Raw genomic sequence first — 23,863 nt, 5'->3', positions numbered from 1 at the left:
CAAATATTATGAAAAAAATCATGTTACCATAGTTATGGATTTAACGACTACGGTTTAAGTCGGGATTTAAATTTTAAATTTGACAAATATAAAAATTGGAGAAAAAATTAAATTCATAGTATATCTATTAATATCAAAATTTAACTCAACATATTTAACTATTATTGTTTAAGTAGGATTGAAATTTTGAAATTCAAAAATATAAAGAATTAAAATTAACCAAATAAGAGAATAAGAACTAAATTTACATATAATACAAGGACTAATACTAAAATTAGACCAAAAACAACTAAACCAAAACATAAATTCAAGGCAATGCATTTATATTCAAACTTCAAAGGCAATTTTTTTTCTTTTTTTATTGTAACTTGCAATTAAAAATGTCTAGTAATAATCCCCCCCAAAAAATTAATCATCTTTTTTTCCCTTAACAAAAGGCAAAAATTCAAGAGGCATAGGGAAAATTTTACAACGAGTAATGTAAGCAAGATATAGACAAGCTAAGCTTACATATACCATACACAGCTTGTAAGAAAATGTTAGGTAAGTGAATATGGTTGTTAAGGCAATGATCACTGTAAAATTTAGCAAGGATTGCAATGTAGAGAGTTGTTCTTCGGGTTTTTGATCCGGGAATTGGCCCTGAGATTTGAAATCCGAGAGCAGTTCGTCTTTCACTTTGAACCTATTGGTTAACCACGCGGCGGCCTCGGCATCGGAGGTTGGGATGTTGTTGATGGGGATACGTTGTATGTGGATGTGAACCTCCGATGGATCGACGCCGAATACGTTGTCGAGGAAGAAGGGGCATTGGCGCTTGTATGCGATAGTCAAATCGTAAACTGCAAATCAATCAAGGGTATATCAAGATATATTATGTACAAACAAAGGCCAAAAATGTTTACTTGAGTTTTAAAATGATGTGGAAAAAAAATCCGAAATTCGGTATTTTTAAAACACGATAAGAACTAAATTGTTCGCTTTTATAAGGAATAATTTGCTTCAAAATTAAATGTACAAGGACTAATTTTCTAAGAAGCTTTATGTTGCTCGAGTTCTTCATTTTTCTTGAAGTACTCGTATCCAACACAGATATAAAAGGACATGACCTCCAAGGTTCTCTAAATACAGGAAAAAAAACTTTGAAAAGTCTAGCTATACCCATGTCAGATATAGAACTATGCCCGAAAAAAACGAATCCGAGTAACAGAGCCTAAAGTCTATAGTACAGGGACTAATTTGCTCCTAAGCATTATATTGCTCGAACTCTTCATTTTTCTTGAAGTACCCGTTTCTGACACATGGATATAAGGATATAACCTCCAAGGATCTCTAAATACAAGAAAAAACTTAGAAAAGTCTAACTATACCCGTGTCAGATATTTAACTACGCCCGGCAAAAAACAAATCCAGAATAACATAGCTTAAAGCCTATAGTAAAGGGACTGCCAGTAATTTAACCCATTAATCATACAACATACTAACCTGCATCAAAAGAGCCCCTAAGTGTTTCTAAGCAAAGGCAGAAACCCCTTGTTTTCGGTAGCAGCACATTTGTCAACACCGGCAATCCGACTTCAGCTGCAAATTTTTTACTCTTCTCGCATTTTTCTTCACTGCAACAAATGACAAAACGAAATGTTAGTACTTGTAGTAAAGAATTCGTTTCAAGAATCATATGCATGAACCGATGTAAGATGCAAGCAATGTTCTTCAGGCAAGTATTTGCAAACTTGGAACCTAAGAAATTAAAAAAGGAATGTACTGAGAAAGTTTACGTAAAATCAGTTCCTTCGGGGAAAAGAGCAAGCCATAAAGGATCTCGAGGATTCTTAAAAGTCGAAAGCATTTGATGGAGGATAGTTTCATCGGTTTCCCACTTCCTATCTACCGAAATGAACTCCAAGACATGAAATCCCCAACCAAGAACAGGTAGTTTCATCAAGCTGCTTTTAAGGATATACTTGATGTAGCCCAAGCAGCCTTTTCGCATCGCGAGATCCCATAGGTACATCCAATCAACTTCGGTTCTGTGATTAACGATGATTAGAATACGTTCCTTATGAGGAACATCGTCCCCAGAGAAAACCACTTTGGTGCCGTTTATTTTTTCGAAAAGAAAAGGCCACATGGATAGCCATAGGCCAAAGAAGAAGGATGTTGCTTTTCTAGAGTAGTGTATGCTGAGATATCGGAATAGGACGGCCCCGGGTCCTAAATATGCTAACAACATAAAGGCGGTAGAGAGGAACACCACTAAACATATCATACCCCTAAAAAACCGATATGGATTCAAAGGGCGGTGCTTTAATTTATCATCTGTTTTCAAAGGTCTGCATACTTCCATATCTTTGTTTTGGGCAGCTGTTCAAAGAATTCAACCCCGTCTCAGCTGCCTGCAGTAATGGTCTCGAGAGTCACTTAATGTCCCTAGAGTTTTAAGAGAAAAAAAAAATGAACAAATAGCAAGTGAATTTCGTATCCATAACAAGTCTAAACAACAAGAAAACCATCAACCAATCACTTATAGTACTCGATTCAGAGTGTCAAATACGGGTATGTGTGAAACAGGGGTAATGTTAGATCTTTCCAAATATTTCAAGGAACCTTGGAGGTTATATCGCTTTATTCATACGCCCGAAATGAGTGCAGAATATGATTATTTCAAGAAAAATGAAGAGTTTTAGCCCATCAAAGAGCAGAATCGAGGTAACTCACATCCTCAAAGGAATGAGTCAATGCTGCACAAGAGTTACAGCTCGGTACAGCTAATAGCGCTTCCATGGTTACAACCAGAAAGACAAAGTGTATCACTCAAATACCATAAAGGACTGACAAGAAAAGGAAACGAAAAACCAAATTCTTGAATAAATATATACGTACACATATTTTATATGCAAAAGATTTTCACCAGCAATAGTGTCAGGAGCAGTCATTGAAAGAAAAGGAGATCTACAATGAAATTGGAACTTTAAAACCTGGGTTTGTACTCAAAGTCATTGGCATTATATGCAAGAACCCTCATATTCCATCAATTCTATGGCAAATTATAAATAAGCAACAATGAGTCAACTAATCATTCATTGACATAACTGCAACATACATACATACATCCATGCATGTAAACATACAAATATATATAGTATTTACAGCATTTAGGTGCAAGCAATCTCATATTCTATCAATTGAAAGGCAAATCATACATAAGCAACTATGGGTCAACTAATTATTCATTGACATAACTGCAGTGTATACATATACGTCTAGTATTTACAGCATGTAGATGCAAAAAACCTCATATTTTATCAATTCTAAGGCAAATCATAAATCAGCAACTAGGGTCAACTTGTCATTCATTGGCATAACAGCAACATACATACATACAGATAGTATTTGCAGTATTTAGATGCAATAAAACTCATATTCTATCAATTCTGAGGCAAAAAATAAATAAGCATCTATGGGTCAATTAATCATTCAGTGACATAACTGCAATATACATATACATGCATACATATCTACATATCTACATCCATACATATAGTATTTACAGCATTTATATGCGAGAGAACTCATATTCTGTCAGTTCTAAGGCAAATCATAAAAAACCAACTATGGGTCAACTGGTCATTCATTAACATAATTGCAATATACATATACTATACATGCATACATACACATATATAGTATTTACAGCATTTAGATGCAAGAAATCTCATATTCTATCAATTCTAAGGCATATTATAAAGAAACCAACTATGGGTCAAATAATAATTGATTGACATAACCTACATACATACATACATACATACATACATACATACATACATACATACATACATACATATATATATACGGTATCCAAAGTATTTAGATGCAATAAAACTCATATTTTATCAATTCTAAGGCTAATTATTGAAAAACCAACTATGGGTCAAGTAACCAGCAACTGACATAACTACATATATAGAGAATCTACAGCATTTACACCCTGTCTTGGTACATTAATTATCATGTTCTTTTAATGTATTTATTACAAACTAGTCCATTTTCATAAAAAAATAAAATAAAAAACAAAGAAATTTTCAAGAATTGGAGAAATCAACACAGGCAAAGAACGACCCAAGATTAAAACATAACCAAAAAATAAAAATTCTCATCCAATAACTGGATTCAAAATAAAACATGGGAAATTGAGAACAAAGAAAAAGGAATTAAAAAAATCGCATTAATTCAATAGTACCTTGTGTAATTGAAAATGAAGAAACGAGACGATAAACGAAGGAGAGTTTCTTGTATTGATAATGGAATTAAAAAAAAGAAGAAGATAATTTATTGGATTTCGATTTCTTTTCTTTAAAGTCAATCAAAGATGGGATTTATGAATATGCAGAATTTTTTTTTATTTTTTTGGAGAAAACGACTACAAATCTTTTGAAAGGCAGACGAAGGGAAGAGGCATTGACTTTTTTAAGGCTTCTATTGGTTCTATTTTTAGTGGAAGAAGTTTGCCAGATTGGAACACCTTCAATTTGTGGCTTAATTCTTATTTTAGTCCCTCGACTATGTTAAATTTTAATATTTAATCATTTATTTTTAATTTGACACAATTTAATCTCAAGTGGTAAAGTGGTAAATTTATTATTGGTTGAACATGGTTGACCGATTTTTAAATCTTACTGTGTTATTAATTTAGACCTATCAATAACATTATAAAAGTAGAAAAATTAGATTACGAGACAGAAGTTGATCGATTTAGTTTTAAAAAATTGAAAAATTAATTTAATTATCAATCCTATACTTTAACCAACTTAACCATCGGCTTACATTTTAGTCAACCTAATCAAACCGACTTAACATTGGTTGGTCATTTGATCGATTAAGCCCATTCAAGTATGGGAAATAAAACAGAAATAGAAATTAATTTGGGTTTCGATTAAAATTTTATATATTATATACATTTATTGTATATTATAAATATATTTTAAAATTAAAAAATATACACACAATATAAATCAATTAAGTCAGCTAGTTCAATTATAAAAACACTCATAACCGATTTAACAAATTTTAATTACATATAAGCCGAATTAACGACCACATCCGACTTAATCAAAAGCTATCGATTAAGCCGGTCTAAACAGACTCACCCTTATGCATTGTGTCGGCTATATAGAGGGATGAATCTCAACTTTCAACATATTAGAGGGTGTTAAAGAGAAATAAACCTCAATTTATCTAAGTTGGTGGGCTTCCAGTGTTGAAAAATGATAAGATGCTTACTAAAGCCGCAAACATTCTCCTTGGAAAATAGAAAAAAAACATTTATAATTTGTGATCCGATGTGGACTGCTTTCCTTATTCTTAAAATCTTATTTATTAAGCCCATGCAAATTAAATATGTTCCTCCTGCCCTACTTCATTTAAAGCCCATTTCATTTTATAGGATAAATTATACTCAAAGTCATTAAATTATTAGTAAATTTATTTTTGGTTATTTAATTTCTAAAAGTTACAAGATGGTCACGAATTATTCGAAAGTTTTCATTTAAGTCATTGGATTGTTAAAATCATTGTTGTATGGCCTTTTGTGTTTGCATCACCTGCACCAATCGGAAGCTCTCATTCCTCTTCAATTCTATAGTTCAATTTTTTTCATGAAATAGCTTTGAATGTTATAAATCTGCGAATTAAAATCCAAATGGTTTTCTTTTCTGATCTTTGATATTGGCTTTCAGATCAACTTGGATATAAAGTATGTTTTTTTTTTTACTTTTTGATGGGCATTAATCCACTGTATTGATCGTTGAAAAAAAGAATTAACAGCCCAGTGACTTAAAATATAAACTTTCGAATAATTTAGTGACCATTTTGTAAAATTTTGAAGTCGAGTGATCAAAACATAAACTTACTAATAGTTTAGTGACTTTGAGTGTAGTTTGCCCATGCATATATTTATACAATGCCTAAACTATCTACAAATCCCCTACCCGTAAATCAGAGGGGAAAACACGTTTAAATGCTCTCGAACTTAAATTTTCATTGCTGTTGCAACAACAAGGATGTCGATTGAGCTAAAATTTAATTGATGTATCATATATATATACTATTGTTTAAAAGTTTGACTAAGTTAGTGTCACCTATTAACTGTATCTTAACTCAATTGTGAAATTATTAAAAACCCATTATTTTTATAAAGTAATAAATGTTATTTTTGTCTTTTATATATTTTTTATAAGATCTAGAAGAAATAAAAATCTACATAAGATTTGAACCTAAATCTCATTTAATAAAAGGGTATATTAGTCATTTTCTAATTAAGTTGGCACACGGATTAATCCATAACACCCATTCAGTATAAGATTGACCAATACTGGGATTGATACTAAGTAACTCGGTTGTTGTTTATAAGTAAAGTACTCAATATTGAATATATTAATCATTTTCTAATTAAATTAACACACAGATTAATCCGTAACTCTACAGAAAATAAAAAAGTTTCTTTAAAATTTAATTAGCACATTTGTTTTAAAAAATTGTTGTTGAATGGAAAAGAAAAAGCAATGGGTCAAGGTTGGCTATCTGTATAAGATTAACCTCTTAAATGGAGCATGGAAAACATGTGTGGGAAAAAAATAATTTGTGTTTAAAAATATATTTTTTGAAAAATATTATTATCAATGTATCAAATAATTATATTTATAATAATAGTTATACACGACAGTGTAATATCGCCAATAATCTTATAATAGTTAAATAATAATGTATAATTATGAACAACCTTTTGATCTAATCATAAAATTTTTATATTGGGTAAGTTGAGAGATTAAACTTTAATCATAATATATTAAAGTGTCTCGAATCTCTTCAATTCAATATTGTTAGGGTATCACGATTTTCAAGCTTTGATGTCACAATACCCCCCTTCTAGGCAATGTTTTCCTCACAATCGGGCTTCCGATAACTCCCTATAACACTCAATCAACCATTAGGTCATTGATGGCATATTTGGTCATTTCGAGTCTCAAAAGTAGTAAAAAGACGACATTTTATTTATTAAATCCAAAAACGAAAATTAAATAAAAACATGGCAAAAATATATAAATTGTTCAGAGACAAGCTCGTAAAGTATAATGAGAAGTCTAATTTAGCACGTCAAATTACGACAGATCAAACCCAAAGTACGTGAGTTTTAGCATATACCTTAAAAAAAGACTGTAAATCTTTGACTAAATTTGATAACTCAATAACTTAATTTATTAAAAATTTATTAAATTATAAAATAAAATATATATAACTAAGACAACACTCATCTCTTTTACTATTTTTAAATTAAAATTAAAATAAATCTTTTTCAAAAAGGAAAAACAAAACTATCATATTTTCCTAAATTGTGTCAAGTTTTTAGTATAGTTGTAATCATTTGTCTACTTAAAAGATCTAGTTTGAAGCATTGGGTAAAGTTTTCTTCTACATTAAAATCACATTAAAATATTCAATTTAATCCCTTTGACTCTCTTAGAAAATGAAAAATTTTTGTTTAGTCCTTTTAAAAATATTTTGACTCTTTCTAAAAGAATTTCAAGCACATAAGTTCAATTCCAATTATACACAGCACGAGTTTTAACTTCAGAAAACGATGAGTTTATAAAACTAAAATATCTCATTAAATACATGATAAGACAAAAATGACTCATAAAGTGCATGGTTAGACTCGAACCTTTAAAGCACCTTTTAACGTGGACATTAGATTTTTTGAATCCCAAGAATCATAAATGATGATTGATTTTGGGAGATATAAATGAGAATATAAGTTAGGTAGCTACCAGTCTCTTCCAAAACCTATATTCAAACATTTTTCTTTGTACTACTATATTCTCCATTGCTAATTTTGACCGGCAAACACCGGTAGTCAAGGAATTTTAGTTGGGTTAAAAAAATCAATTTGCTTCTAGATAAATACATAAAAAATTAATATTGATTGAAAGGATTGAATCTTAATTCGATTGATATGTATTATCATCAACATAGAAGGACGTGGATTCGAGTACGATGAAGCGCATTATCCTCTTATTTATAAGATAGGGACAGGTTATGAGTAATTCTATACATTGTGTCAAAAAGAGTAGATATGATAAGAACCTATAATGAGATATATTTCTTAAGATTTCGGGGACCAACTCTCTAGGCATGAAGAGTTGAACACAAGCTCACTAGGTTGACTCTTTATGATTTTTGGGACAAATGTTCGATTGAATTGAGTGAAATTTTTTTGAGTTAATCAAGTTGACAAGTCTTATTTTATCATTCTAATTCGATTTGATATTTTTTAGAATTGAGTTAAATCAAAAGGAACTGTTTGAGCTAAATTAAAAAAATTAAACATGTCAAATTAAAATATTATTATAATATAATTAATTTTATGTTAGAGCATATAAATTTGAAACTATATATTTTCAAGACTCTTTCAAAGCAAAATAAGAGGAATTTACTTATTTACGCCCTACAATTATTATTTTAATTTTAATTTTTATATATTCTTTAGATTTTAAATTTTTTAAAATACAAATTTTTAAAATTTTAATTTTTTTAATTTTAATTTACTCATTTTCAAAATTAACAGAACCAAAGATGTATTTACACCAATATGTTATTTAAGTTATTCGAATTGTAAAATTTAACTCGATTCGAACACGAATTACTTATTTGAATTACTCGAAAAAATTGAATAACTCGAAATTTGATTTTTTTGCTTTCCAATTATTTCTAATTGAATCGAGTTTTGCTGGTACTTATCTAATTTTGGTCAAAGTTTTAAGATTGTCATCTATAAATTAGAATTAAATCTTCCCTTGAAAATGTAATGCTCCTTACTGTTGCTTTTGAACACTTGTTAGTTTTGATCCTACTTAGCAGTAGGGGAGAGCATAAGTTGGTTTTAGTTTATACGGTTTTAGTGATTAAATTGATTGTAGGGTCAGTTTATTTGATTATATCGATTGATTATCGGTCATTAAAATTTATAATTGAACTAAACGATTTCATGTTTAATATTTTTAAATTATTTTAAATATATTTATATATAATATGTATTAAATATATTTTCATTTTCATTATTTTATATAGTTTTATAATATATTTATTTTAAATATATATTTTAATAAGTCTAATTAATTAGGTCAGTATATTATAAAAATTTATCGTGTTGATTATTTTAAATTAGTTAAGTTGAAAAGATCCATGGAATTAAATTAAAAATATTATTTGGACGATTGATCCGATTGAAATTCTGATATAATTATTTGGACGGTTGTTGTTGCAATAACCTAAATGGTGTAAAATTGAATATGTTTAAACATGTATTGTCTTTCGATTTAAGAGTTCGAATATTATAATTGATAATAAGATTCATATGAAAAATTATTATCAATATTTGATTGGCAAGATCTGAATCGAACAAAGAATCAAATATAATATATTGAAATAAACCAGTGAAGTTATGCGTGAAATTTTAAATTAATTTAAAAACAAGATTCTTCTGTCAATCTAGCAATTAGTTTATACGAGCTAAATAATAGTTTAGATATGATATAAATATATTTTAAAACACAATTTAACCATTAATTTATACGAGTTAAATACCAATTTAAATTAGATAAGAAATATATCTAAAACACATAAATCTAACCATTAGTTTGTACGAGCTAAATACCAATTCTTATTAATTCATTTAAAATAAATTTAAAAATACAATATACCATTAGTTTAAACTAATTTTAAAATTGGAGTTTTTCGGTCAATCTAGACATTAGTTTATACTGAGCTAAATATTTATCTAAATCTGATAAGAAAAATATTTAAAACACGTAAATTAAATTATAAATAAGAATATAAAATTTACAATAAAATAATGTTATTGTTAATCTTTCTTCTTTGTACAGACATGAAGCATATCTAAAACATCGAACTAGGGGCGGACTTAAGGGTAGCCCTGTCCTCAAAATTGAAAAATTGCAATTATAAATATTTATAAATGATCAAATTATAAATTAGTACAAGGAAAAATTATATTTTAACTTAAAGAAATAAACATATATCTATTTAATCTTTTAAAATTATAAAATTTGTGGATTCATCCATAAGAAATGAAAAAGAGACAGAAAATCAATGAAAACACAAATATAATTACAAAGTAATGTGAACAAAAATATATGAAACACAAATATAATTAATTCTCCTAACTCTTATTAATTCGTTTATAAACAATTTTCTAGTGTATACTGTATACACGTACAAATTCTTTTTTCAGAAGAAAGCAAGAAAAACGCCAAAAAAAAGAAGAAAAAGAAAGAGAACTTTTTGCTTGTTAATCTCCCTCAAACTAAATGATTTATATAACAAAAATCATTAAAAAAAAGGTGGGTTTAATTTATAATTTTACTAAAAGTCAATCAAATTTTATATCAGACCTGGAACATCCATGAGCTGAAGAAGAAGAAGAAGATGATGATGATGATGTAGAATTGCTGTTTCCATCAATGTCTTCAACGTTCTTCTTTCTCAAATGCATTTTGACGTAGAAATTAAGGAACAGTATTAAAATGACGCCGTTTAGAACGGAGTTGAATCCCCAAGCTCCCATGCCGTTACATCCACCTTTGAGAAAATGGAGGAAAAGGACACCAAAATGGGAGATTAGGTTACAGGCTAAAAGGACGACTTGACAATTGACGACGAAAGGGAAACAGGCACTCGGAAGACCAATCGCCGTCCAAAAACGGTAGCCGTATACGACGGAGTATAAGAGAGTGGCTAAGAGAATGGCGAGGACTTGGAATGATTGAGAGAATTCGAGCCATAAAAAGGACATCCATAAGAGGATTGATTGGTTGAATAAGTGGAAGAAGGTTAATTTCCGGTGACGGAGAATGGTGAAGAATGTACGGAAGAGGTGGAGGAAGCGGGAGAGATAAAAGACGTATGACCAGAAGAATACACGGCCGGAAGGACGAGTACCGAGTGGGAAACAAAGGAACCATTGAAATGGTGTGGAGATTGTTTTTGTACGGCGCCAGAACCAGCGTGTGTCGCGGATCTCAGCGGCGGCGGAGTAAAGGATTCCGACGAAAATGGCGGCGGAGATTAATGAAACACAGAGGCTGTGGATGGCTGGGATTGGTCCGAGAGGGATACGTCGGCTTTTGGAGAGGATAAGGGAAAGGAAACTGTGGAGGGTTATAACGGCGACGATGTAAACGGCGATGGCGGCGAAAAGGAATGACCACGTTGAACCAAATGATTGGGTGTGACTCCACCGGAAATTCACGATTGATGGATGCTCTGCTAACCAGTATTTCAGACTTTGCATCATGATCGGAAAAGATATTCAAAAAAAATCCCCAAAAAATATAAAAAATATAGAATTTCGATTTTCTCGGTTCTGTTTGGTTGCCAAGAAATTTAAGCAAATGACGAAGAAAAAATTGAAGGGCGGCGCAGGGATATTTGTACCAATTAAAGAGACAGATACTGGGTTGAAGATTTTGGGAGGTTCTTTTTTGCCAGTTTAATTTGTTTTTTTTTTAATTTATATTTTAATTAATTGATTAATTTTCTTTTAACGCCGAAACAACGAAAAGGTGACCTAGGATTGAGTTTACATTGACTTTATTTTACTAACTAAATATTGGTTTGTCCCATAAATAAATAAAAAGAAGCAATTTTCAGGTCTTTTTATTTTTATTTACTTTATTTATAATAATTTGTTATAACATAATTAAAATTAGTAATAATATACATAAAAAGGATAAGTTAGTTAATTATATGAGTTGATTTGGTTTTAGTTCGGATTAATTTGAAATTTTTAAGGGATTTTTTATTTCTCGCAAGAAGTTTCGTTGGGTGTTTGAAGATGCACGTCGTGCTCTCACTTCTCTCACGATATTGGTAAGGTTGTTTGAATTGGATCGAGAATCGATTGGGGATTAGTTTTAGGACAGATCAACTTGTATTAGATTAATTTGAATTTTAAGGGATTTTTTGTTTTTTGAGAGACTTTGTAGGGTGCTTGAAAATATAGGTCGTGCTCTCGCTTTGTTGAACCTACTACCTCTTTAGGCACTCAAACTTTCACAGTATTGGCAAAGTTGTTTGAACCGAACCAGATCAGGCTGGCTAGTCCAATCGAGAACCAACCAAGATACTTGTCTAGAGAAGGGCATTGAACTGATTGTCTTAGAATTAGTATAGTCTGGTTGAATCGGGGAAAAAATTGGTTGAACTGGGCGGTTGAATCAATTGAACCGAAATTTTAATTTTTTATGAAATTTTAATAATTTATTTAATCGAACCGGACAAACCACATTTATAATACTTCTCTCGAATGAGTCAAAAACCCCTCAACATGAATTTTAATTTTTTTGTCGTTTTGTGTTGAGTCAAATTTTACATATGAATCTAACTCATTTCAACTTTTTCAATGTAAAACACTATGAGTTCGGGTTTGAAGTTCAATTTCGAGTCAATTTGAATTGAATAAATTAACTTTTTTAAAAGAGAAATTAAAGTTTAAATTGATTAAATCTGAATTTTGAATTATTATTATAATTAATAATATTTTGACCGACAATATCACTTGACTTAGAATTTAGTAGTGGGTTCAACATTGAATGGTTCAAAATTATAATTATAATTATTTTTTCTTAATTAAACTTTCTAGAAACTCTCTTTGCAATAATTAATATTATATTCAAGCTGCCATTTTAGACGTATTATATACCTCGAACCAACATTGCAAACTATTAGGATAATGTCACATTTGATACTTGTATTTTTATAAAATATTTAATGTGGTACCTATGCTTTGAAAATGTCCAATGTCGTATTTGAACTATCAATTGGAGGGTTATTTTATACCTGTACTTTTATAAAATGTCTAATGTAATATCTGAATTATCAATTTGTTATTATTTAAAATTTTCTAGAATTATACTAATTAAAAAGGTGATGTCATCATTTTTGTTAATGATTTAACGTAGAGTGACCAAAATCAGAAAAAACTGATAACATTAGTGACGAAAATAAATTTTTTTTCCTAATTTGGTAACCAATGCAAAAGCACACTAATAGTTGTGTCAGTAATTGTAAAATTTACCATTTTTCTAGTAAATATGGTAGTCCTTGAAATATCAATATTGCATCAATAGGGTAATTCCCTTGATTTAGCCGTTGGTCTAATTTGGACTATTTTGAAAAATTGACAAACCTTAGTGATTTTTTTAATAAGCAAAAATGGGCTTTGAACGTCAAACAAATTGGGCCCATTATCCCAAGGCAACGACTCCGTTTTCTTACTCGCTAATTTAACAAAAAGTCAACGGGATAACAGTCGAATTAAGGCGGGACCGTTTTAGGCATTCACATGATTCCCACGCGGGTTCCCCACTGATTTAATAACACTCGCCATCTCATTAAACGAGTTTTAGATACATAAACCACTAGGTCATCGCCACGTGGACAAGTACCCGTTTTCCACTATCAACGGACGAAGAGTCGGTTGATTTCCCTCCACGGTTAAATTTTGATATTATCCTTGTACTATGTATAATTTGTGGATTTAATCCTTATATATTAATTTGATTATATTTAGTCCCTGTATTTTCAAAATTAAAATTTTGATCCTAGTAAAATGATAACTATTAAATTTATTAAGTTATGCTATTTTTAAAATAGAAAACGGTAAACATATTATCATATATGTAATGCCATGTTAGCTTATTATTTTCAGACATTAATAAAAAAATCGATTAATGAATTTAACGGTAGTTGTTTGTATTAAGATTAAAATTTCAAAATTGAAAAATTATAAGGAAAAATAATGATTCAATTAGAGAATAAACATGAACTAAATCCACAAATTTATGCATAGTACAATACCATGGGCAAAGGTGAATCTAGGGGTGGCAGGGGCCCGACCCTTAAAATGAAAAAATACTATTTAGACCATTTAAAATTTTAAATTAATAAATATAAAATTACACTTTGTCCCCCTTAAAATTATAAAAAATTAATTAATCATTAAAAAATTATAAAGATATATACTATTAAAAATGAAAATTTCATTTCGGCTCTCTAAAAAAATTTTCTTGCTTCGCCCTTGACCACGGGTGAATCTAGAAATTTTTCAAGGGCTAAAATTTAATTGTAATTTTTCGAGAGATCATATTGTAATTTTATCATGTATTAACTCATGATTTCATCATTTTGAAGGGACTAAATTAAAATATTTTTATTTTGAAGGGGCAAAATGTAATTTAATCTTATATAAACTTCTAGAAAATGATTTTTCATTTTTTGAGGGCCAATGTCCCATGCTACTATTTGAGTATGGACTGAAAATTTTAAATTTAAAAACAACAAAGACTAAAATTAATTAAATTAAAATATAAATCTAAATCCAAAATTTATGTAAAGTACAGGGACTAATAGTAGAATTTAACCTTCACCCAAACGTAAGAAATGGAATAGTATGTTATTAGAAGGAAAATAATGGAACTGTGAAGGGTCGAAAGAAATTAAGGAAAAAAAATCCGTAGTTTCTTTAAGGCACCTCTGCTATCTTCGTTGATTTTGACTTTCTCGGGCGATTGCTTTATCGATTGGTAAATTTTTTATCTCTATTTTTTAAATTTTCTAGTATTTTATTTCTTTTTCTTAGTAATTTTTTCTTTATTTTTTCATTTGATTATGTTACAATTGAATCCCGATCTACGATAGTGAAATGTTCTCTTTGTTTAACCGTTATGAGTGATGTTTTTCTTGGAATTAGTGATGATGTTTTCTTGTATATGATATCTGGTAATATTTGAATTTGAGATTATTTAGTTTCTCAAAATCAAATTAATTGTGGAAGCTTTGATCTTTACATGAATCCGTCAATTTTTAGGGATTTTTTAATTTATTTTTTTCTTACATTGAATTAAAAATTTTCGGTGAAATTGATGTTTATAGCAAGTGAGCTTGGGGAATCAACTAGCCAGTTGCCCCCAAATTAAATTAATTATAGAGGCTTTGATCTTTACATAAATTCAGCCAATATTTAGGAAAGAATATGTAGTTCTTTTTAATTCTTACATTGAATTAAAGTTTTCTGTTGAAATTTATATTTAGTGGATTGTTTATTTCAATTCTGGTTTGATTTTTATAGGAACCTGGGTTTTGGAAGTCTTAAGTAATGGCAAGTGAGTTTGGGGAATCAGCGAGCCATTCGCCCCAAAATCCATCTTGCTCTAGTAACAATGGTAATGGTGATGCTGGTAACTTTGAGTGCAATATCTGCTTTGAATTAGCTCAAGATCCCATCGTTACTTTATGCGGGCATCTTTTCTGCTGGCCTTGTTTGTACAAATGGCTTCATATTCATTCCCGTTCTCGTGAATGTCCAATTTGCAAGGCTCTTATCGAGGAAGAACAATTGGTTCCTTTGTATGGAAGGGGGAAATCATCTACTGATCCTAGGTCTAAGTCTATGCCGGGTGTTAATATTCCGAATCGTCCAGCTGGACAGAGACCTGAGACGGCTCCTCCACCAGAACCAAATCAATTTCCCCAAAATGGTTTTGGATTCATGGGAGGGTTGGGAGGTTTTGCGCCAATGGCAATGGCTAGGTTTGGGAATTTCACGCTGTCTGCAGCCTTTGGTGGTCTTATTCCGTCATTGTTTAACCTTCAAGTGCATGGATTTCCTGATGCGGCTATGTTTGGTCATGCTGCTGGGTTTCCGCATGGATTTGCAAATTCATATCATGGTGGTCATGCTCATGGATATCATCACCACCATCACCACCACCATCATCATCATCGTACTGCACAAGGCCAGCAGGACCATTATCTGAAGATGCTGTTTCTGTTTATCATTGTTTGTGTTATCTTTGCAATGATCTATCAATAAACCAAATCTACAATCACAGCTTAAATTGCTAATCATGTCAGAGTGTCGATTTGATGTCATGTGTAAATCTAAGAATGCAATTTATTTTTTTTTTGGTGATTTGAGGAATTGTTTATATATTATTTTTGTTAATTTGATGGTTGCCATCTATACGTGGAAATGCATCATTGTTTTCTACGAGCTGCAATATCCTTTAGTTCACTAAACTTTACGCACCTTCCTTTTGCAATTTGAATAGATTTTATATTTAAGTTTCATGATCACAGGTTAGTTCTGCGTCCAAGAGAGGCTTAACTAGTGGGAGTGTAGGTAGACTTGTTTGTGTCTGCTTTAGTATATGCATTTGTCGTAAACATGCTGAAAGTTTTGTTTTCACTACCCTTGCCCTTCTCATTTGAGTCTTTACGAACAACATATTTTATTTATGCAGCAATAGTTAAATACCCCAATTCTGTTTATTTCTGTCCAGAACTGTTCGCATCTGGTTGTCTCTTTTCTTTTACTGATTATTGTCAACAGATGGTAGAGACTACAGAATGGAGTTTTTGCAGCCCAGGTTGCTCTTCCGATTTCTAGTTCTAATTATGGATTGTATACAAGTAATAGGAAGATAGTATGTTAGGGACACTTTTGTTAGCAACACTTATGGCAGGCACAAGAAGTAAATCAATAAGCAAAAAATAGATTAAATAGAATGTTTATTGAATAAGGAGAATCCCAATATATTAGCAGTATCCCCATGAATTAGGAGTCTTCCTTATTTATCATATTTTACTAGTTTCAAAGCTGTTAATCTATATTTAAGAGTGTTATTTTCTTATTAATGAAATAAGCAGAATTTATACTTAACCTATGATATTTGGATCTGTCACTAACGAGTACTAAGGTAACTCCCTTCGACGAGTTGAACTTTATACAGGATAGGTCGCTCAAGAAACAAGAACAAGGGGGAAAATCCCTCTTCTCAACATGTCTTAGTTGTAAATCGTCTGGTGATTCGATCCATATCTAGGGAACATAACATAGTATGGCATTTATTGCTGGTTTTGTTTGTTCCATTGAGAGTGCAACTTTAGTTGTTGATTCCCGCTTATTATTTGTTTACTTTTTAATGATTAAATTTGAAAGGAAGGGTAGTTTTCTTTTGAGTTTTTCCCTTAATGATGTATGTTAAACTGGTTCCTAGCTATATGGCATCACTAATCCCCATTATGGTTAGTCTTCATGTTGTCTTGTATTTTGTTGAAAGCTAATGTTCATTGTGCTAACATGTTGGCTTGGCTTGCTCCTTTTTTCCTCGTGTTTTGAACAAAGCTGTTCCCAAGAATTATTTAATTTAGAATCAGTAGTTAACATCAATTGATGGTGTTGCATGCATTTTCCCTGTCGTCACTTGCTGGTTGGAACATAGAACCCTGCCATTTTGAAGAGCCAACCACCTCCTTTTGTGCGTCCTCGGCTATCATGTGAAAAGACATGCTTGATACAGTTTTGTTCTAAGTTGGCTATGATCAAAATGATTGTGCTGTATATATTGTTTTTGTCTTGAAGCTCCTTCCAGACAGCCATCACATGTTTTTAGTATCCTGGATTGACAGATGCTGACATCAACTTTTATTTTGTTCCAATATACTTGTAGGTTTGAATTCTTGTTATTCTTTTATGGCATATTGTGTACTATAATGGCTCTATTTGATCAGCTTCCGTGGGTGTTTTTGATCCACCAGTTTCAAAATCTTATTGTTCATTGTGCCCCATATGGTTTGTACTTTGTCGGACTAAGCTTTTAAGCACATGGCTGGCTCGGCCTAGAGTTGGTGCATGGGGGGCCTAGTGAACGTGCAGATTGAAAGTTCTGGCCCCTTGTCAGGTACTTTCATTTTCCCTTCTAAATAATTTCTGGTTGAAGGTTATTTGTGAAATTGCTTGGATGGCTTAGTTGTAGGGTCATTAAATTTTTAGGTTATGTTTCTATTAAGGTTAAAATACCCTATAAGACCTTATACTTCATAAATTTGGAATTTAGTCCCTATATTTTTTTATTGGATTTTGTCTCTCTGCTTTTCAAATCTTAAACTTTATGTCCAATTGCTAGCATCGTTTAAGCATTTTGAAAAAAAAAAATACTCACATGCTAGCCATGTAACTGAAAAAATGTTGTAATGAACCTGAACTCAACAAAAGAATTTAAATAGTGTTAACGATTGAACTTGTATTTTTAAATCCGCAAATTAAAGGGATTAAATTCCGAATGCATGAAGAGTACATAGATTTAGAGCATATTCTGACCTTCTATTAATATAATCATAGCTTGGTGCCACTTTCTATGTAACCCCGAAGTAGCACTGGTATGGTTACGATTTATAATGGATTCTATCATAAGCCATTGCAGTAAAATATAGACACGGTAAAAAAGTCGAAATTATAGAGTAACTGCTATATTATGGTAAATTTTGTATCCGTATAAAAATCTCATAATTGGTAAATGAATTCCTGTAGAGTTGGTTGTTGACATTGTACCTCTTAGAGATCTTTGTCTTTCCCTGCTTGTTCCATGTATTGCTACTATAGAGTGGGTCGTCGGTCGTTTTGTATTTTTACGATGAATGAGCTGCGTCTGTTGCACGGACCTTGTACAGTTGTACGTGGTGGTGACAGCAGACATGCCCTTCTTAATTCTAATTCCTTGGCGTGATATGTCTCAGGGCTGTTCGTTTTGCCTTTGAGAGGCGAGACTTGGCATCTCATACGCTTGGTGGCCATGGGGAATTCAAGGTCAAGCACTTCGAGGCATGGAGTGGGTGAAGGGCAAGGATGTGTCTATGCCACCTTGTGGTGTTGGTTGATAATGTGGGTAGAAGCAAGGGCAAAACCAGGAGTTATGTCTAAATAAATAAGGGAGGGGGAGGGCAGAGCTAAAAAATTTGTATTAAAATGGCTTAAATTAAATTTTAAACTTTTGAAAAGGGTCAAAATTGCAATTGTTCTGGAGTAACTATAATCATAATTATACCATTGAGCCAAGGGGCTAAGTTCGTTGTCTGCCCTTGGCTCATTTTTAGGCAACAATAAAGAAGGGTCTAATTCAGGGACCAAAACGTGGTATAAGTTTAAAAGATTAATGAGTTGCCAACAGCCAAATATCAAATTTTTTGAGGGTAGATTATCTAGGTGGTTATCCGATCAAAATGAATGTGAACATGATGTAGTGTGTATAGTTAATCACTATTAAATATTTAACGGTTGGGTGATTAAAATGAAAATATTCTAAAAGTTAAGTGATGAACTTGCAAGAATTTTTATTTATAACCAACTTGTTTACTTTTTATATTTTCAAGGAGAGGAGCCTTGGGGACAAAGCATGACTGTTTTGCTGGTCGCTCCACCATGCTTTTCCGGGACGGTGATCGTCCAACATATATATCTCCAAGGGTTAATTTCTTAGTAAGAGAATTAATGATATAATTGACAAATAACAATTATATAAAGGTTAAAATATGTCATAACTTTTTATATAATTTGAAAATTTAAAATTTGGTGATTATATTTTGTTTCGGAAATTTAATCACTTTATTTTTCAGATTTTAAAATTTAAGTCTAATTATTAAAATTCGTTTGTTAAATTTAAGTTAATTACAATGTCATTTTTAATTACATGGCTACCAAGTGAGTATTTTTTTATTTCAAAATGTTGTGCCAATAAATTGAAAAAAAGAAAGATTATTAGTGTCAATAGTTAAAATTAAAATTTGAAATCTAAAAATAAATGGATTAAATTCTGAAAATAAAAATACAGAGATTAAATTTTAAATTTTTAAAAAGTATGGGGACTTATTACATATTTTAACCTTATATAACTCTATGCTTAATTTTTAACAATATAATAAACAATGAACAAAAATGTGATGAATTTGTTTATAAAAAAACTATGATCCACGTTTTATAGTCAAATTGACTTCGATTAAATTTATAGTTTAATTGAGTCATATTCTTAAACGGAAATAAAAGTTCTTCTAATGTTATTTTATTAGTACATAAAACTTGAAAAATACATCAAAATCGTTAAAATTTGTTTACTTGATCCCAAATTTTACCTTTGGGAAACTCTATTCTTCAAGAAAATGCATGCATTTCCTCATTGAGTGAAATGGAGGAGAATAACTTTATTGAGAATTGAGGGAAAAGGATATAGGACCAATATGTGGACCCTTTTGCATGTTTAAAATGATGATAATTCATGTATATACATACATATATACATATATATCGAGAGAATGAATGTGAATTCAACAACCCAAAATTTTCCTAATGCCTAAATCACAACTCTTACATTTCCTCCATGTGTTAGCCTTCAATGTGTTCGCCATTGCTGCCGTTATCGCCACCGTTACTGCCGCCACTGTAACGCTACAACTCAAGGAAGCCCCGCAATTCTATAATTCTCCGGATTGCCCTTCAATAACTAATATCGAAGACGACCCGAACGGTGAATCTTCCATTTTCTGCTCGGACCAAGCTGTTCATGTGGCGGTCACCCTTGACTCGGCTTACATTCGTGGCTCGATGGCCGTGATCCTTTCGGTCCTTCAACACTCCTCTTGCCCTCAGAACATTGTCTTCCACTTTGTCACCTCCGCTGCCGCGAACGTGTCGTTCCTACATGCAACCATCTCTTCCTCCTTCCCTTACCTAAACTTTCAAATCTACCCTTTCGACGACGCCTCCGTTTCACGCCTTATCTCTACGTCAATTCGTTCGGCTTTAGACTGTCCTTTGAATTACGCTCGAAGCTACTTAGCTAACCTTCTCCCTTTATGTGTCACCCGAGTCGTGTACCTCGACTCGGACTTAATCCTTGTCGACGACATAGCTAAACTCGCCGCGACACCACTCGGAGACAACTCGGTGTTAGCCGCACCACAATATTGCAATGCAAACTTCACTTCTTACTTCACCACGACATTCTGGTCGAACCCTTCGTTATCTTTAACGTTCGCGAACCGTAAACCATGCTATTTTAACACCGGTGTAATGGTAATGGACCTCGATCGATGGAGAAACGGAGATTACACAACGAAAATCGAAGAATGGATGGAAATTCAAAAGCAGATGAGGATCTATGAATTGGGTTCGTTGCCACCATTTTTATTGGTTTTTGCCGGGAACATAGTGCCGGTCGATCATCGGTGGAACCAACATGGCCTCGGCGGAGACAATTTCCGAGGCTTATGTCGGAATTTACATCCCGGTCCGGTTAGTCTTTTACATTGGAGTGGTAAAGGGAAGCCATGGGCAAGGCTTGATGCTAATAGGCCTTGTCCTTTGGATGCTTTATGGGCGCCTTATGATCTTTTGCAAACTCCATTTGTATTGGATTCTTGATGGGAATTGAACACTTGTTTTGTTGCTGAGAAAGTGAAAGAATCGGCGAGAAACGGTGTAGGAGCTCCGGCCCGGAGATTTAAGTTGTTTATTGTAAAATATACAGTGCATATTATATATATGATGTTTCATCTATTGTATGTACGATAATTGGAATCAAAATCTGTATAGCAAAAGAGCTGGGTTTTTTTGGGTGAGCTGTAATTTTCATGTATTTTTGTTGAATAAAAATAAATTCCCAATAGATTTTTTTTTTTGTAAATTTTTTCGGAATTTAGTCTATTTACTTTCTAATTTCGCAATTTAGTAATTTCATAGCTGTTAAAATTAAGAAATAACGTGTTTAAATATACTCAAACCCATATTCTCTTAATTGTTACAATAATAACGTGCCAACTATATTAAGGCTCAATCTATTTACATTAGTTCCGAAACTTGATAACTTTTCTTAATTTGATCCGTGAACTTGAATTTTATTAGGGTGTCGTAACACAACACTTGAGAATGTTGCATGTGATACTTGAAAATTTAAAAAAAATCTCAAATATAAAAAAATTATTTTAAAAAATTAGGTGATAATGTAGCACAATCTAGGTGTGTCATGTCATCATACCTTAAATGAAATTCAAGTTTATATATCAGATTGGGAAAAGTTACCAAGTTCCAAAACCAATAGGGATTAAAAAAGAGTACAAGGACCAAGGTGAAAAAATCATCAAATTTAGGACTAAGGGTGTGTTTGATAAATTGAAAATTTAAATGTTGAAAAATTAAGTACTAAATTTTTATTATTAAATTTTATAAGTGCTGAATTTATATTAAAATATTGTGTAGTAAATTAGTAAATATATGTACGGAATATAATTATGTTATTTGATAAAAATAAATACTAATTTTTGAATGACTATTTTTAATTTTAATATTATTAATATAATATTTTATATTATTTTGGATAGTTAGATAAAAGACATTTTTTAATGTAATTTATTTTAATTTTTAATACTTAATATTTTCGTGATAAATTAAAATGATTTAAAATATAAAAATAATATTTACTAAAATGAAATTATAAAATGAAAATTTTCATAAAATAAAAAATTAAAAATGATACGTTAAACATTTATTTTATAATTTTAATTATTAATAAATATAATTAAAATGACAAACAAGTTGAAAAAGAGAGGTAGTGAGGATAAGCATGTAGAAAATATGGTCTAATTTATTAAATAGTTAAAGATGATATTTTGCATCAACTCAAACATCATTTCATGCCTTTATATAATAATTAATATAATATAATTTAAAAATAAGTACCGTTAATTGAGTCTTAATTCAATTACTATTGATATTATTGTTAATGTAAGATGACATGTGTCCGAATCGTGTTGAAATACGTTTATCTTCCTATTTAAGGGTTGTGATGAATTATGAATAATTTTAAGTATTATATAAATTTTAAAAAAATTAAATGCTTTACTTTAAATTTTATATTATTTAAAAAATTAAATAAAATTAATAAAGAGTGTCGGTGGGTTTTACATTAAGGAGATGGGAACATGAATATCATCGGGGCTTCAGTGAATGCCACGTGGCATGACTTTGAAAAGGTACGGCTGTGATTAGGGATAAAAGTCCAAGCGTGTGGGGTCAAATATTCTCCTTTATTATTAATTAGTTTATAGGGGCTGAGATAAAATTTTAAAATTTTGAGGGGCTAAAGATAAAATATTTAATTTTAAAAGGATTTAGATTATATAATTATTTTTTAGGAGAGGCAAATATTATAAATATTCCATTTATTTGAATGATTAAAGGATTTAAAACGAATGATTAATACTTGAGAGGAACTACTAATGATATTTTTCCATTTGACCAGGAAGGTCTAAGTCCCTTGCCTGCCCCCTAATTTGTGAGGCGAGTCTAATTCTCCAATTGCTTGAGTCGGGTTAGGTCGGTTAAAGATAAAACTCATCCTGTCCTGCTCCAAGATAATTACTAAAGTACCCTTATATAATATTCTTGTGAGAGGTCACTTAATCATTATTCTATTAATAAAATACACAAAATTTTAAATTGTGGCATTTTCGATTCAATCGGATTGAAATTAGGTACAACTTTGATTTATTGAATCGGGTTTGAAATGAGTAAAATAATCTTAGTTTTGAGTGGAGAAAAAAATACCCTGCCCCACCTGATTACCATCTCTAAGGTGAGATTGAATGAGCAATATATTTATCTGCGGTTAATGTAAAAATAACAGTGACAATAAAACAATACCGTACTAGACCGTACCACACTGCCCAGTCCATTCCATCCCGAGTCAATAATCCTATATATGAAACTAGTGTTCAAAGTCATTGATTCATATTCACCATTATTATAATTATTATATGTAAAAATGCAAATTGGTCCAAGAGTCGTATAATTGGGTCCCTCTTCTATATGGGAAGAAGCTACGTATCAATTTCTTCGTGCCTTCTTTTAATTAATTTTCCCAATCACGCAACTTCCTATGCATCAATCGCCCTTCTA

The 23,863-nt window shown here is 31.2% G+C and overlaps 4 protein-coding genes across 4 annotated transcripts; 2 read left to right on the top strand and 2 right to left on the bottom strand.

The window, feature by feature from the left end:
• Positions 1 to 320: 320 nt before the first annotated feature.
• LOC108480859 (probable 1-acyl-sn-glycerol-3-phosphate acyltransferase 4) lies at positions 321 to 4,483 on the bottom strand. Its single transcript, XM_017783983.2, has 4 exons — positions 4,244 to 4,483; positions 1,779 to 2,430; positions 1,486 to 1,616; positions 321 to 842 (listed from the first exon to the last, which is right to left on the bottom strand). Exons 2-4 carry the CDS (start codon positions 2,345 to 2,347, stop codon positions 409 to 411), a joined length of 1,134 nt encoding a protein of 377 aa, XP_017639472.1. The 5' UTR covers positions 2,348 to 2,430; positions 4,244 to 4,483; the 3' UTR covers positions 321 to 408.
• A 5,742-nt stretch (positions 4,484 to 10,225) lies between these two features.
• On the bottom strand, positions 10,226 to 11,625 carry LOC108482567 (elongation of fatty acids protein 3-like). Its single transcript, XM_017785697.2, has one exon. It carries the CDS (start codon positions 11,369 to 11,371, stop codon positions 10,448 to 10,450), a length of 924 nt encoding a protein of 307 aa, XP_017641186.1. The 5' UTR covers positions 11,372 to 11,625; the 3' UTR covers positions 10,226 to 10,447.
• Positions 11,626 to 14,520: 2,895 nt separating this feature from the next.
• Positions 14,521 to 16,126, top strand: LOC108480384 (uncharacterized). Its single transcript, XM_017783368.2, has 2 exons — positions 14,521 to 14,660; positions 15,206 to 16,126. The coding sequence occupies exon 2, from the start codon at positions 15,233 to 15,235 to the stop codon at positions 15,947 to 15,949; it is 717 nt and encodes a 238-aa protein (XP_017638857.1). The 5' UTR covers positions 14,521 to 14,660; positions 15,206 to 15,232; the 3' UTR covers positions 15,950 to 16,126.
• A 4,061-nt stretch (positions 16,127 to 20,187) lies between these two features.
• LOC108480383 (probable galacturonosyltransferase-like 1) lies at positions 20,188 to 21,593 on the top strand. The gene has a single exon (XM_017783367.2). The coding sequence runs from the start codon at positions 20,258 to 20,260 to the stop codon at positions 21,329 to 21,331; it is 1,074 nt and encodes a 357-aa protein (XP_017638856.1). The 5' UTR covers positions 20,188 to 20,257; the 3' UTR covers positions 21,332 to 21,593.
• Positions 21,594 to 23,863: the final 2,270 nt, after the last annotated feature.

This window comes from Gossypium arboreum, chromosome 6, assembly GCF_025698485.1.
Source record: "Gossypium arboreum isolate Shixiya-1 chromosome 6, ASM2569848v2, whole genome shotgun sequence".
Taxonomy (NCBI): Eukaryota; Viridiplantae; Streptophyta; class Magnoliopsida; order Malvales; family Malvaceae; genus Gossypium; species Gossypium arboreum.
This window is presented reverse-complemented; position numbering and strand designations above follow the sequence as displayed.